Source organism: Ambystoma mexicanum, chromosome 8 (assembly GCF_040938575.1).
Source record: "Ambystoma mexicanum isolate Mex_15411 chromosome 8, UKY_AmexF1_1, whole genome shotgun sequence".
Taxonomy (NCBI): domain Eukaryota; kingdom Metazoa; phylum Chordata; class Amphibia; order Caudata; family Ambystomatidae; genus Ambystoma; species Ambystoma mexicanum.
This window is the reverse complement of record NC_090929.1, coordinates 893,322,417-893,338,091: the sequence shown is the minus strand read 5'-3', so window position 1 is coordinate 893,338,091 and position 15,675 is coordinate 893,322,417. Positions and strand designations below refer to the sequence as shown.

The 15,675-nt window shown below is 50.2% G+C and overlaps 1 protein-coding gene across 4 annotated transcripts in view; it reads right to left on the bottom strand.

The window, feature by feature from the left end:
- LDB3 (LIM domain binding 3) overlaps positions 1–15,675 on the bottom strand; it is a 501,927-nt gene that overhangs the window by 142,447 nt on the left and 343,805 nt on the right. For 3 of the 4 annotated variants that reach the window (XM_069610772.1, XM_069610773.1, XM_069610770.1), the window contains 2 exons: positions 15,171–15,218; positions 11,143–11,282 (listed from right to left, as the gene is read on the bottom strand). In XM_069610772.1, coding sequence (XP_069466873.1) covers positions 11,143–11,282; positions 15,171–15,218 — 188 coding nt within the window. The remainder of the gene's footprint in view (positions 1–11,142; positions 11,283–15,170; positions 15,219–15,675) is intronic. The other variant, XM_069610771.1, reaches the window with a different exon arrangement.

Sequence of the window (15,675 nt, the reverse complement as noted above, 5' to 3'; positions counted from 1 at the left end):
GCGGTGTAGACAATAATAATAGGAAACCTCTGACTCGGGGACTGAGAGACAGACACATTATTGGGTGAAGTTACCCCTGCGCAACATAGTTATTGCCAATCTCGGCCTCTGGCCGCCTCTCCCAAACGAGTTAAAAATCACAGCTAGGGGCTGCCAAAAGTTGCAGCACATCAACAGAGGTGTAAAGAGGCCGCATTCGCTCAAGTGACGAAATGTCAGACCCCGGTGAAAGATGCGATTCCACGTCTTAAACCAGGTCTCCAATCTCAACTGGTACATTCCTGCCATCTAGTGGTCGCTCGTGAGTTTGCAAGAGGACTTTGGCTTCATAAACTGAAGTGAACTTAAAGTGTCACGGTGCCCTTGTTTAAAGTGGTTAAGTAATTCTCTGCGCTTGACTCCCGCTCTCCCATTCACCCTATCGCAATGAACCTATCTACTTACACTCCAGTTTATAGGTCTGCATGTGGCTCTGTTGTTTCCCCCCCTCTCCCATTTATGTCCTACTTTCCCATTGACTCGTAACCCCTTTTTCGCTTCTTCGCTGCACCAGAATTCACCACTCTCTTGTATTTGTTGCTTCTGTTATGTGACCCTGTTTACAATTGGCTAATTTGCTGCGGTACTCTTGACCATTCACGTCCTCACCAATTCACTCATCTACCTGCACTCCAGTTCACGACTCCCTCCTTCCTGTACTTATATTAATCCCCCCTCACACTCCGATCCATTACTCCCTACAAGTTCCCCCATGTACATGTTACCCGCGCTCGTACATGTGCCCCACTTCTCTGCAAGACCATCCATCTCTCTACGCACTCCTTTACACTACTCTTCCCGCCCTCCCATTCACCCCCATCAACCACACGCCTGTTCACCCGGCTCCAAGACACCGACATCCCTACCGCAAAGGCCACTGCGAGAGGAAGAAACGAAAAGCTTTGCCGCCTCACGCCAGGCTTTTGAATATTCAAGCCCACTCCACCTAACCACAGACCACCAGGCCCCATGTGAGGAACAGTGGCTGAGGGGATTTCCTCAACAAGTCCTCATCTTTCGTACCCACGTGAAACTCCTTCCCCTCGACACATCTGTACTCGGATTCAGGCTCTTTGCCAACACACACTCAAATGTAGTGCTACGAAGTGGCCTTTATGACAACTCGTGGCACCCTTAAAACCCCTGAATAAACCAACCAATGACTGTACATCTAAGGGTCCCATCGTTTGGTCCACTTCAGAAGTCAGGGTCTCTAAGCTTCAGAGCCAACAACATAGTCACTAAACCGCGACTGCGCCACACATGTGGCAACGATGAGAGAACCTCTGCATGTGTGAGAAGTCGAAAGGGAGTAACTTCCCCCAAATTCCTGTCACTCTGTCACTTATTTTCGGTGGGTTACAGACTGGAGCTTTCGCCCCATGGCTAGTAGTCGCTCGAGGTCTGGTCTCCTCCTCAATAGAAGAAGACACGAGTTTAGGGGGGCAATCTGAACGTCTCTGCGTCATCCCGTCATAGCAGAATCTATTAAACATCCTGTAACATGGCACATGTTTAGTCTGTTCACCGTTGCACGTCTTAAAACATTTAAAGCTATGCCAGTCAGTTCTACTACCTCCTTCACTGTACGTAGGGTCCTCATGTGTTGTCAGATCCTAATTTGTTGTCAGATCCTTCTCCCTCTGCTCCTAAGGGTACCTTTGAGGGCTGTTCCTAAAGCTAAGTTAGTTTTCGTAGCTCTTGTCGCTGGCATTTAACCTGTCAATAAGTGTTGCAAGCTGGGGCAGAGAGACTACCAGAGGCAGTATTCAACCTCAAACACAGCTGGGAACCCTGACCGCTGCAGAGAGATTGACCCTCACCAATCAGGGGACGTTATACTAGTCTCTCCCCTTTACACTCTTGAGGACATAGCCATTGGCCAATCAGAGAGTCACCATGGCTATTGGTGAGGGCGAGCCAATGAATGTGGCATAAGGACTGCAGGAATGGAGGCTGGCTGTTTTACTAAGGTAATGGGTACGTTTCTGAAGCAGTGTGTGTGGTTCAGCCTATGTTCGGACCCGTTGATTACTTCATACAGTAGACCAATATCTAAGAACACCACAAACAATCACAGGCAGTGCAGGGAATTGACTGGAACAAGACAGAGCTGCGCTCCGGCAAGACAAGTCTTGCCAGAGCAATGCTCTGTCCCCAAACGCAGGGTCTTGCCCACGACACTCATGGATCTGCTTGGAAGTCATGCTATCGCACAGACATGCAACCCGCATTTCAACAAAGCATGTGGCTTTCAGAAGATTCTGCAGGCTGGTGAGTCTTCTGAAAGCAGTCTGCTCGTTGGAGCGCGGGTTGCTTCCACAGGTGATAACTCAGCTTCAGAGCACGATACTCCCAGTGAGAGCTCCTCTTTTCTTTCAGATTGGGCCGATTTGTACTGCTCTCTCCTGACTTCCACCTCTAAACTCCTCCTTCTGGGTGACTTCTACATCCACCTTGATTCTTCAATCACGGCCTCCACTTTCTTCTGTGACCTCTGCATCTCTATCTCCCTCTCTATTCACCCTCTGGTCCTACCTACATGACTGGACACACTCTTGATGCCTTCATCCATACTGATCCTTTGCTCTCTACCCAGCTCTCCACCCCCTCTCTCCGGTCTGACCACTCCCTCCTCTCCTCCCACCTGGGACCTCTCGGCCTTCTGACCGAACCTCCCCCATCTCTGCCAGCTTCGTTTGCGGACATCCGTCCAATGAAATGAGTGTCAGTTGCTGCATTCACTTCCAACTTCATCTCCCACTACTGACTCAACTATTGACTCTGCCCTCAACAATCTCCATCTCGCTATCACTAAGACTCTTGATATTCATGTCGCTGTCATGAGGATCCATTTGAAACCTGCCCCCAAGCATAACACTTGGTTCAATTCTGATCTAGCAGCCCTGAAACACAAGTGTAGAGCTGCTGAATGGAAGTGGCAGACCTCGAACTCATCCTCTGATAAACTGGCCTGTCCCTTTTTCCAAAGGCAATATCGTCTCTCCATTCGCTTCAAGAAGAGGGCTGACATCTAGGCCCGCATCTCTGGAGCTTCTAACAACACAGCTGAACTCTTTAGAATCTGCAAGGAACTAGCCAATCCAGCTGCAGTCTCTACTCCCCTCCTAGGCTCTCTGCACTGCACTGGCCACCCACTTCGCTGCTAAAACTCAGCACATCCTGAGTTCTCTCTCTCCCCCCTTCCTCCCATCACCCTGCCACACTCAGCCCCTCCTCCTTCCACTCTTTCCTCCTGCAATCCTATCACATCGGACAAGGTCACTAGAGTTGTTCGCTCTATGAAGGTCACTTCCAAACAGGTCTACCCCTATTCTTCCAGAACTATTAAGGACAACATTGTCTCCCTTGCCCCAGCACTCACTGATTTCTGTAATCACTCTCTTGCCACTGTGTCTTTCCCCTCTTCTCTCAAGCACTCCTGTGGGTGCCCCCTCCTGAAAAAGACTTCTGGCGACCCCTCGTGACTGGCTAACTACCGCCCCAACTCTCTCACTCCTATCCTTGGGAAGCTTTTGGAGAAGTTGGTCTTCCACCAACTGACCCAGCATACTGAGTTTGTTGGTTACCTGCACAACCATCAATCTGCATTCCGTGCATCCAGAGGCATGGAAACTGCTCGCCTGAACACCCGTGAACAATTGCTTGCATCTCTTGATTCCAACACACCCGCTGTTCTCATTCTTCTTAATCTCTCCTCTGCTTTTGACACGGTCAACCACTCCATCCACATAAAGTGGCTCTATGATACCCTTGATATATCAGAGAGGGCACTGGATTGGCTGACCTCCTTCCTCACTGGCCATCCCTCCCAGGTTATCCTGGGTTCTTTCTCACCAACTTCTATCTCCACCTATGGCATCCCCAAGGGCTCTATTCTTTCACCTTGGCTCTTTAACATCTATCTCTCCCATCTTGCTCACCTGATCTCCACTTTCTCTCTTTCTCTCTCCACCTGTTATGCAAATGACACCCAACGCTTCTTCAGACCACCCTCTGCATCTCTTTTGACTTCCTCTGTCATTCCCGATTGCCTGTCCACCATCCAGTCTTGATGCACCTCCAATGATCTCTGTCTCAATTCCAGCAAGAGTAAGATTCTTTCTATCAAGACTCCTATTCCCTCCCTTCACTCTGGCCACCCTCAATGGGCTCTCCCCGATCCCCTGAAACCAGAAACCTGTGAGTTATCTTCGACTCTTGTCTCTCTTTCATTCCTCGCATCTTGGACCTTGCCAAAAAGGCCCATTTCCAACTCTACCTCCTCAGAGGCACCCCCCCCCTTTCCTCATTTTCCCCAGGAGTTTAATGTCCCCAGAGCTATGTTTCTCTCCAGGCTGTACTTTTTTAACAGCCTCTTCCTCAATCTACCTTCTTCTCTCTGCCCCCTCCAGTTTATCCAGAATAGGGCTGCATGACTTATCCTTGGCCTCAAGCCCAGGGACCATATCCCTCCAGCCGTAAAATATCTCCACTGGCTCCTGGTTGCTGCAAAGATTAATTTAAATCCCTCTGCATCATCCATAAGGCTGTCTGGGGCCAGGGACCTCACTTTCTGCAACTTGCTCTCACCAAATCCTTTTCTTCCAGATCCCTCTGATCCTCCGGCTCCAACTCTCTGCTTGTCAAGTGCATCCCTAAGCAGAGAACGGGAGGCCGTTCTCTATTCTCAGCAGGCTCCCTCCTCTGGAACAGCCTCCCCCTTTCTCTCTGTCTTGAGCCAGATCTCCTCAAGTTCTGCAAGCACCTCAAGACTTTCCTCTTCTCCTCCTTCCCACTCTCCCTCCCGTGCTAATCCCTCACAGTTGGTGTGATTGGTGGCCTGGGCCCTTATGTGTCCTTCTGGGTCCTGGCCTTATGTCCAAGTGCCTGCAGCCTCCGCCCTCCCCTTGCACTAGCCTTCGGGCACTGACTGGCCTGGGATGTCTTATAGGCCTACACTTATTGTATTGGCTGGTAACCCGTCTTCCACCAAGTGGTCACTGCCTGGCACTTAACTGTTGCCTGTGTAACTGGCTCTCTGGCACTTCCCGGCTCTGTGGAACCTCTAGCACTTACAGCCTCCCCTACCCCTTCTCTCTCTGCACTTTCACACGTTGAATGCTCACAAGGCTTGGTAGGACCGCTATTGTATTTTGCTCATCATATTCCATTGTCTTGCTGTACCCTTCCCTTTGCCCTGTGGGCGCTTTGGAACTCATTTTCTTGATGTGTAAGCACCTTACAGTTGCCCAATAAAATAAAAATAAATAAACAAACCTGTCCTTAAGCAGAGATATCACATGCATGAGCAACCCATGTTTCAAGAGACAGTTTCAGTAAGCTCGGCATGGGAAACTGAATACAGAAAACAGCCAACGCCTCACATACTTGTTGAAGCTGTCCAAACTGGTATATATGTTTTGCAATATAGAGAATTTTTTTTCTTAGGGTTTGATCAATCAAAACTGCAGAACCCAAATTCCATTATTCACTTAAAAGGGCTTCTTACTGACTCACTATAAGACATGTTTCAAATAAAAAATTGTGGACATTATGTTCCCATAATGCTCTTTGCTTTTATGCAAATTGCCAGGATTGCGTTCTATGAAGAGATACTGTATTGTGTTACCAGTGCATGGGGCCACGCCCCTGGCTCTGCCCATTACTTTTTCTAGCCCCCCAGTTCCCCCAGTACATTTCTTTCATTTCCAGCACTGATCACAGGTCTGGAAGCTCTTGCTCTGTGAGCCTTACTACTGATGTGCGAGGTTGCAGTTAATCATTGTATGTGCTACTGCTTAGGCCATATACTGCTGTGATCCATTACAGGTAGCAACAATCCCACACCCACTCTCAGGTCAGAGAATGGAAAACGCTGTACCTCCCAAGCCCATCTTTGAAAGCTACAGAAGCTGTGATACATGTGAGGAGGTTCACCACAGTCTGGGGCACCACATACAATATGCAGAGATGAGCAGAGCAGAAAGCAGGAAAAGGACTGCAGACAGTAGATGAAAGACTCCAACAGGGAATTCATACACCCACTCAATGCGATATAAAGCGAGTTTACCCGGGAATGCCAAGATACCCTGGGCCAAGTGACAAACAACTGCCCTGTGTTGCATGCTTCGTTAGACATCAACCGGTGCATCCAATCATCTTGGAAGCAAAACAGCTTGGCCTGTAAATACTGGAGGAAGGCATGGTTTCCATCCCTGGAAATTTCGCATGCATGCATTGCCAAAATGAAGGAGTTCCTGGTGATGCGACCCACCTTGAAGCAATTGGGCATACCGTATGTCCTTCTAGACCCTGCAAACCTGCAATCTCCGAAGACCAGAAGACCAAGAAGCATGGAGACCAGTGGTACTTCCGGGGGCAACATAAGGATTGGGCCCTGGACACGGAGCTCCCAGATGTGGCCGCCATATACGCGGCTTTGGCTTCTGGACGCAAAACCCGCTTTTGGAAATGGAGCAGGTACTGGCAGCAGTGAAGATATCTAGAACGGGAGAGTCCACAGACTGGCAGCAGCAGTTCACGTCAAGGAGAAGCCAGACCACGATTAAGACCTGAGCACCAAGAAAGGGTATCCAACCAGGGAACGGAGGAGAGCCACCAAAGACAACAGTCGAGCAGAAGAAAAGAATAGGTACAGAGTTGGCGTGGAGGTTCAATGGCAGATACGATTTCATGCATCAAACTCCCTGTGCAACCTATTGATTCATGTGAACGAGAATAGCAGAGGGGCATCGCGTTGGTCTTGGAAGCAATACAGCAGTAGAGTGAGAGAGGTTCGAATCCGGGATCCATTGTTAGAAACCAAACTCAAGTACGGTGTTACAATCAAGTCAATAAATAAATGTGGGATCAAAATGGGATGGAAAGCTTGCCAAGAGCCCCCCAACCCCCTCACGTCTGACTTGTGAAGCACACGCTTGTGCCCCTGAAAGATCCCCAGCGCACTGCATTAAGCGCTGGGAGGATAGCTCAGCGGCAACGTGCATGCCTTGGAAACGAAACGACACGGAGCATCACAGGTTCGATCCTGGGTCCGCCCTCAGAAACCTCTGGGTGTATAAGCACATTATAAAAAGGGAAACAAAACAATTACGAACTAAAAAACAAACAATTTCTGCAACAGCGCTTCGATGCCCGCGGGCTGTGTGAGCGCTTTAAAAATGCAAAATGCTGCACGAGTTGAAGTTAATTGGGTATAGGCACTTACTGACGACTCAAGGTTTTCAGCAGTATTGTTTTAGTGACGATGGCGTCACCCCGAGCCCTGGAGAATTCTATAGACGAGGTAGTCGAGAGGAAAATGGGTGTGTGCCCTGTTTTATAGGGATAATCCGGTGGAGGTTTAGAGGCGATGATTGGCAGAGCGAAGGTCCCAAATGGAATGTGACCAACAGAAGGAAGAGCTCATGACAGTGTGGCAAGCAAAGTGCATTGAAGTCAATCCGCGTAGCCACTTGAAGACCCGAAAAGTGCTGGCAAGGCGCGAGAGGGTGAGGTTTTGCTGGTGCATTTTGAGAAGTAGCCATTATTCCTTTAATGGCTAACACTAGAAGACCTAGAATTGTTTAATTGAAGTCATCATTTCTGGCAGAAATAGACACATTAAGAATTGAAACTGGACGTGAAAAGGAACAGTAATTAAGTCGTTCCGTCCATCGGAGTTGCACAGAACATGGTTAGGCAATGTTATTGATTTGGGACATCATTGTTGGGGGCCGTCCCGGTCCACCGGGCAGCCCCATACTCGTGTCGGGTAGCACCCGACACAACACGCTGGAGTGCGGCGATCACGCCGCACGATGAAGGGTGGGGGTTCATCCCACCCGCTCCGGGACACCGGAGCGCCTCACATGGCCGGCTGGCAACCGGCTTACCGCGGCCCCGGCTCTGGGGGCACCCAGGCCGGGGTCGCCACCCTGGCCCGACTCACAGGGCCAGGGAGACACACAGGGACGGCGTTGCCCGGCAGGGGCACCGTCCGGACGGCGTTGCCCGGCAGGGGCACCGTCCTGGAGCTGGGCCCCTTCCTTGGGCCCAGCGCACGTGGTGGGGCGCCTCCATGGCGCTGACACAAACACACACACCACGGAGTCTTGCTGGTCTCGACTGCCGAGCCGGAAGCGGCTCGGACCTTTTATTAAGATGGTCACATGGGTAACCATGTGACCATGACACCATACACTAGACAATACCATGGCCCCTTGCAGGGGTGCCATGCAACACTCCTCCTTTTTCATAACAACAAACGAAAAAACCCCAAAATCCCCACCTAACCACAACAACTACTATTTGAGCCACTCTACTACTTTGCACACCCTTTATTAACCTGGGTGAGTGGCTCTCATGTCACTAAACAGCACCAGTGAGGGCTACTGGCACCACATAAAGCACTCTGAGCCTGCCGGTGGGCACCACACAACATTGCCCACTAACTGGACCATTTTTAAGCAAGTCCATGTCTGCCGGCTCACAGTCTTCCGGGGAATGTCACTCATGATGTCCATCTTCCGTATGGAGTCGCCGGAAGCCAGCTCGCACCCTCACCAGAGTTCATTTAGGACAGTCACAACACCGTCACACAACACCGGCAAAGCCGCACCTGGGTAGGCCCAGGGGCCACATCGGCCAAGTCCAAAGTCTTCGGAGGAGGCCCCCCTCCGCACGCCTCCTTTCCTCTCCTTCATGCCTGCCGTTTATTTGCCGTTGGGGGAAAGCCGGTAGCCCCCCTTCGTTGTTGCAGCTGCAGCCGCCACCACTCCTCTTTTCCTTGCTCCTCAGAGTGGGCGCACACACACACCCTCACGGGCCGTCCCCCTTCAGATGGGAATGGGGACAGCGGAGGGGCAGCTGACTTCCCCACTGCGGCGGATGTCGCTCCATTGCCAGTAGGGGCAGGGTGGGCAACTCCTCTGCCCGCTCCTCAGAGCGAGCACTCCCCTATTTTTTTCCCATCGCGGGCCCAGCTGATAATGGGCCCGCCTCTTTTTTTTTTCTTTTCCGGCGGCGATGTTTGCCGCGGCCTGCGGGGGGGGAGGGCAGGCAGCTCTCCGCCCGCTCCTCGGGGCGAGCACTCTATTGTGCTTGCGAGCCCAGCTGGTGCTGGGCCCGCCTCCTTCGTTCCTTTTGCAGGCCCTGTTGGATTCGGGCCTGCAACACATTTTTTTTTTTTCTTCTGCGGCGCAGTTGGCCGCCCCTTGTCCCCGCGGCTTACGGGTGGGGGAGGGGCAGGGCCTCTGCCTCTTGCGGCCGACGCCGCGACTTCTCCACATCGCGGGGCCCGTTGGAGTTGGGCCCGCACGCCTATGTTCGCTCCTCCTCATCGCGGGTGGGGGAGGGGCAGCGCCTCCTCACCGCGGCCGATGCCGCGGGCCCTCTCACGCAGGGGAAGGGAAAACCCAGCAACCCCCCTCCTGCCGGCGATGGTAGGGGCCCTCTTCCTCTCTTGCGGCCGACGCCGCCCATGCGTCTCTCCCCCCCTCCCCGCCGCGGCGGAGTCCACATCCAAGGTGGGGGAGGGGCGCAGCACGCGCGCGCCGATGCCGCCACCTTCACCCATCACCTTCAGGGGACGGGCGGGCAGCCCGCCGTCCTCCATACCTTCCGGGGCCACCTCACATCCTTGCGGCCCAGCCGCGGACTCCCTCCATCTCGCCATCACTTCTACGCGGGCCCAGATGTAGATGGGCCCGCCACACCAAGATCTTTCGGGGCACGCAAAGGCCCGTTCCTCGTCGCCATTGTTGGGGGCCGTCCCGGTCCACCGGGCAGCCCCATACTCGTGTCGGGTAGCACCCGACACAACACGCTGGAGTGCGGCGATCACGCCGCACGATGAAGGGTGGGGGTTCATCCCACCCGCTCCGGGACACCGGAGCGCCTCACATGGCCGGCTGGCAACCGGCTTACCGCGGCCCCGGCTCTGGGGGCACCCAGGCCGGGGTCGCCACCCTGGCCCGACTCACAGGGCCAGGGAGACACACAGGGACGGCGTTGCCCGGCAGGGGCACCGTCCGGATGGCGTTGCCCGGCAGGGGCACCGTCCTGGAGCTGGGCCCCTTCCTTGGGCCCAGCGCACGTGGTGGGGCGCCTCCATGGCGCTGACACAAACACACACACCACGGAGTCTTGCTGGTCTCGACTGCCGAGCCGGAAGCGGCTCGGACCTTTTATTAAGATGGTCACATGGGTAACCATGTGACCATGACACCATACACTAGACGATACCATGGCCCCTTGCAGGGGTGCCATGCAACACTCATTATCACACGCCCCCTGCAGCCATTCCCCCCCACCCCCCATGCACACTGCCACAATTTTGCACACAACTCCACAGTCTCATCATGTGACGTCTAGATGGGGCCATGAAAATCACATGCATGCCTCCCGTTATCGGTTTATCCCATGCCCTCATCTGCCCTAGTGTGTACATCTTTGCATCCCTGAGTCCATATGGTTTAAACTTATTTTGGAACCTGTCTCTGCGTGGTCTTTAGACTGGCTTTAGCAGTCTGGAGAGGTGAGGCCTCCATACAGAAGATACCAACCACAGAAACGCACCGCTTATCTCTGAAAACAGCCGGCTGGGTACTATCCACAAACTGGCATCATTCCAGCAGCTAAACAAAACAATTGATCCCTTCTGGTGAATTTATCATGAACAGTAAAAAATCAGCCGGCCCACAACTATTATTTGAAAAAGAGAGCGAGAGAGAGAGCGCGAGAGAGAATGAAAGAGAGAGAGTAAGAGTAAGAGTGAGAGTGAGAGAGAGAGAATCCTGCAGCCCAAACTACTAGGCGTTTTAAACTATTTTTAGAGTGGTGTTATCTGGCCATCATTTTGCCAATTTTTGAAACTGGCCTTGAGCTTTTCGATGGTAACCACCACTGGTCTGGCGGTAACACCAGTTCCCTTTTCCGCTGGTTCATGGTCTACTTTTGCAATACATTATTGTTCTTGCCCACAATGGTGACAGCATATTGTTAAGCCAGATTGATGTCAACAGACAGAGCAACCACACTCTCCATCCCAATTCTTTTGGAGCACTTGACTCATTACATTGGATGCAGAATCTCTCTTACCTGGACTTGGCTGATAGACAGAAGGCCGGATACTGGCGGTGGAGACCACGCGAGGTTTGGCAGCTGGGGCATCGGAGTGTGGTACGTAAGGAGCCGGTCCATGGGATGTCGGGGCCGCTGTGTAGGTCTGGCTGGCATTACTAAAGGCAAAGCAGATCCATGAGCCACTGTGTGTATACACACACACACACACACACACACACACACACACAAACACCAACACAAGGTGAAACACAATCCAACAACTCCCTGCATTTTGGTAAAGATCATTAAAAAGAACCCTCAGACAAGCTAAACTATTACTGCAGCTTTAGAACCAATAGCCAAGTGCATGGGTCTATTTTTGCCAAAGTATCACTGATGTTTATAATGTTTGCTGGACAAGGTAACACCCAGTCTCCATCTGAGATTCAAACACTTTGGAAACCTACAGGCCATCCCAACTGGAAAACTCATTACGCTTGTGTCCTATATTGGCCTGAGTATGGTACCACCTGGGGAACAAAGCCTCTAAGCTATGGAAATGACTATTCCCACAAATGTACAACTCATAGAGTTTGAGATTATATCCAGCCATTAGGTACTAGCCCAATTCAGCTTTTATTGTGACTCCTTGATTCCCAGTTTGTGGGGTGGTCAATACCAAACCCAATAGATTATAGGTTGAGCGTGGGTGTGTGAGGGATGGCGTTATCGTGACTTTGGTGTAGCTGTGGATGTTTCATGGGAGAGGTGATTCAGGAGATGTGTTTCGTACATTACTAATGTATGTTGGGCATTAATAGCACATTAATGCCTCATCGTGTTTGCTCTTATTATTCAGACAGTGAAATGCCGGATTGTTCCCAGTCATACACAGTTGAGATAATAAAAAGTACAATGTAAACCTTTCAGATGACAGAACTCTCAAGTAAAGACTATTACTTAGATGGTCTCTATTCACTGCATGAGCACACCTGATTAAAGCTCATTACGCAAGACAATTTTACCACCTCGCCGCCTTAAGCTCATTCTATGTCAGAAATCCAGTTCTCAGTCCTTTGGCGTGATTCCACGTCGCTGACAATCCCAAGAGATGCCTCAGAGGCAACAAGAGATTCCCAATCTAGGGTGGCATAAGGGATGGCTCTGGGAAGCAGCTGCTATTCCAGGGTACATACAACTTCCAATTCAAGGGATTTCGTTTTTTTGTCTAAAGCTAAATCCATCCCTTGGAGGATCAAACTAGACGTAGGTACTTCAAAGAGGGGATAGGTGACCGCTGCATGTTTTCATTTTCAGAAACATTCCGCAATTATAATTCGTATCACACAAGCCGGTTGACATTTCTAGTCGGCCATCTGTAGTTGTTGTGCTTTGTTTCGTCTCTTGACATCATGAATTGCCTATACCCCTTGCTGGTGAACACATTGAACTGCTCTGCGTGGCCCTTCGGAAAGGCCAATCTTCCATTTGGAACCTCCATTCCCCATTGACATTCATTGCAATTTGCTCTGTGATGAAGATGGGCGGGATTCCAAATCCTGAATGACATGCCATCACCCCTATTAAATAGCATTGAGCCAGAGAATGAAATCGAGGTAATTGACAGTCACGTTCGGATATGGCTGGTCGCAGGGGCATCCCAAATGCAGCATCCAGGCCACAACTATACAGATTTAGACTATCTGGATATCTAGACTCTGAATGACCTGAAATACCAGTGCATCCAATATTCACCCACACAATCGATAGGGAGGGCACACTGAGAATATTTGTTTGTCAAACAGTTTTTGAATTTTTCCATTATCCATTTACCTGGTAACGCCGATCACCCGACGTGAACTGGTTTTCAGGAACACATATATACAGAATTGTCTAATTTGCACATACAATACCCCTTCTCCCGGCAGGCCCCTCCCTCTCGGCTGCACATTCCCCATTCAGAAAGTAAGAGGTCTACGAGAAAGCAGGTTTGGGAAGAAGTTTCGAAAAAGAAATGGACCCACCAAGGGACCATGCCCTGGAAGAAAGACAGTTAGCTGTGAGTAGTGCAGTCAGTCTTAGTGAAGCAACTCATCCCACTGCAGGACACCTGTGCTAGGTGACTGCCCATGTTACTTATTTGCCGACAGAAGGAAAGAGCAGAGCGGCCAATGAACCGACAGAGGTTAAATGGAGCGATTAGCATGGAAATATAGGCGGGACTGGGCAGAAGCCGGTAAACGACAGCTCAAGAATACGAAGCAGTTAGTTTATGCAGAGGGTTTGGAAACCATTAGTCATGAGTGAGGAAAGCACTTGGTAAGCATTTGATCAGATAGTAGTCAACATCACACCGGACCAGCCACACTCAGCCTCCTGTTAACCGTAAATCTACTCGGGCCCTGATTGGTTCCCCTGTGTTGTGGGTTTGTCCTCAACAGAACAATCAACTCCCTTCTGGGCTCTCAACGACAACTGGGAGGGGAATGCCGGACACACCTAAAGCCCAGGGCCTTTACATAAAGTACTGTAGCACATCCACATTTTAAGACTAGCCAGAGATTGAAATCTGCATTTCTGGATGTCGCGCTATAACTCTTTTTTTCAGGTACTGTATAAGTGACATTGAGGGGTGTGGCATGTTGTCTATTTTGGCTTGCCATAAGTGAGTGGGAGACTGCATAGCTCAAGCAAGCACGGGGGTCATGTATGCCCAAACGCATGGCACATGTGTCTCAATAAATACATTATTTAGAAATAGCTTGGTGGCTCCCTCTGCACGCCTTCTTTAGTCACTTAACGACTAATGCCCTGCCTTTTGTCTGACTGTAAAGCTGAATGGTATAGTATTTCCTGTTTCCGTATAGCAATAATGCTGGTGTAGCCTCTTACTAAACCCACCCAGGAATTCGTCCTCAGAGGAAATACTGCCAAACTATCGCCACAACTGGTCAAGGGTAGTATAGCTCAGTGGCAAGACGATGCAGAGGAACACAGGTTAAAATCCCAGCTCTGCGCTTAGAAACCCCTTCTGTACTAAGCGTGTTATTAAAAACCAATTATAATCATTATAATTACTGCCACTTGTAATAGTGTTAAATCTACCACATTACGAGTGGCAGGGCAGAGGTCTTAATCCCCATTCCAGCCGTCTCATAGGACTCCATTCGGGATTTGGAGTATTCATTTTATTTATTTATTTTTACATTTGTAAAGCACCTAAACCCGGGGGTATCAGGGCGTTGTTGATGAAACCAATTACACACATAACTTACAGTCAGGGGTTGTGGGGCAAGAAGCTCTCCCACATTTCATCTGGGCGTTAACTCCACACATGGTCAATCCGCCGTTTTGTCGCGGTAATGTGGAAGACAAACCGCCAGACAAGTTCTATAGGTTTTTCCTCCATATCACACCCACACTTCAAATATGATGATATGGCAAAAGTGGGTGTAATTCTATTGCCACCACATTCTTTTTTTAACCACAGTAATCTTAATTTAGCCTTAATGAGGCATACACAGCACACACTATTCTGGCAATGGGCCAGAGTCATCCCAGAGAAATAGGGTTGAGTGTTAGCCATGGGAAGGTGAAACAACCAGAGAATTTTTACACACTCAGATGCAGAACACCAGGGAGCTGGATGATTATATAGGTCTGAGATTGTCCAGTTAAAAAGGCAATGAAAGACTGTATTGGCTCAGTGTTCCGAAATGTCAGGGCAGCCATAATTTCATACTCTGTCTAGGATTGCTCAGCGGGTTGTTGATGGATCAGTTAAATGATAGGCCTTTTGCTGCCTACCTAGGGCTTAGAAAATAGGTCTCTGCCAAGGAGTGCCTTTGCCATCCTTAGCCCATCATAGCCCATCCCTCTTGCGTCTAATTCAAAGGGACAACATAGTGATGACCACAGCGCTTGGCTCAAGCACCATCTCCGGCCGGGGGAGACATGCCAGGCTGCCAAATGCAGAACCTGTTGTGTTAGTGACAAGGGTTGCATCAGCAGGAAGCACATGTGTTAAGCAGTTTGCAGCTGCACAGCATAGCCGGTTGCGATACCTCTTTTTGGACTGGAAGCTGATGGAGGTGGCTGTGTGTCGATTCAAGCTAAAAGAGGACAAACATTGGTTTCTTTTCATAAAGCAATTGCATCAAACAAGGATTACCGATGAACACACGTTTTTGACCCGGAGCATCATAACAGTTTAGATCTCAGACAAATTGAAATACCCATTAAAAGCTATGCATTGCTGAGGTATTGGAGTATTGTGCAGGTATACGCTGTTTGGTCCCCATCACATACAGGTTTACATCCTTCTCGGGTAATGATGGAGGAGGCAACAATGAGACTCATTTTCTCTGTTCATCCCAAAGAGAAAGGGGCATTGGCTGCAGGCACATGACAAAACGCCTCCCCTCCCTCATCGCCCCCATCAGACACGGAATATGGGTAGAGACGCATTTTAATAATATTGATGCTATAGTCTCTATGGGTAAGGAGCAAATCATGTGGTTGTGGGAGTTTTTTTAATGTCCTTTTGATGCACCGTATACAAAATACCCA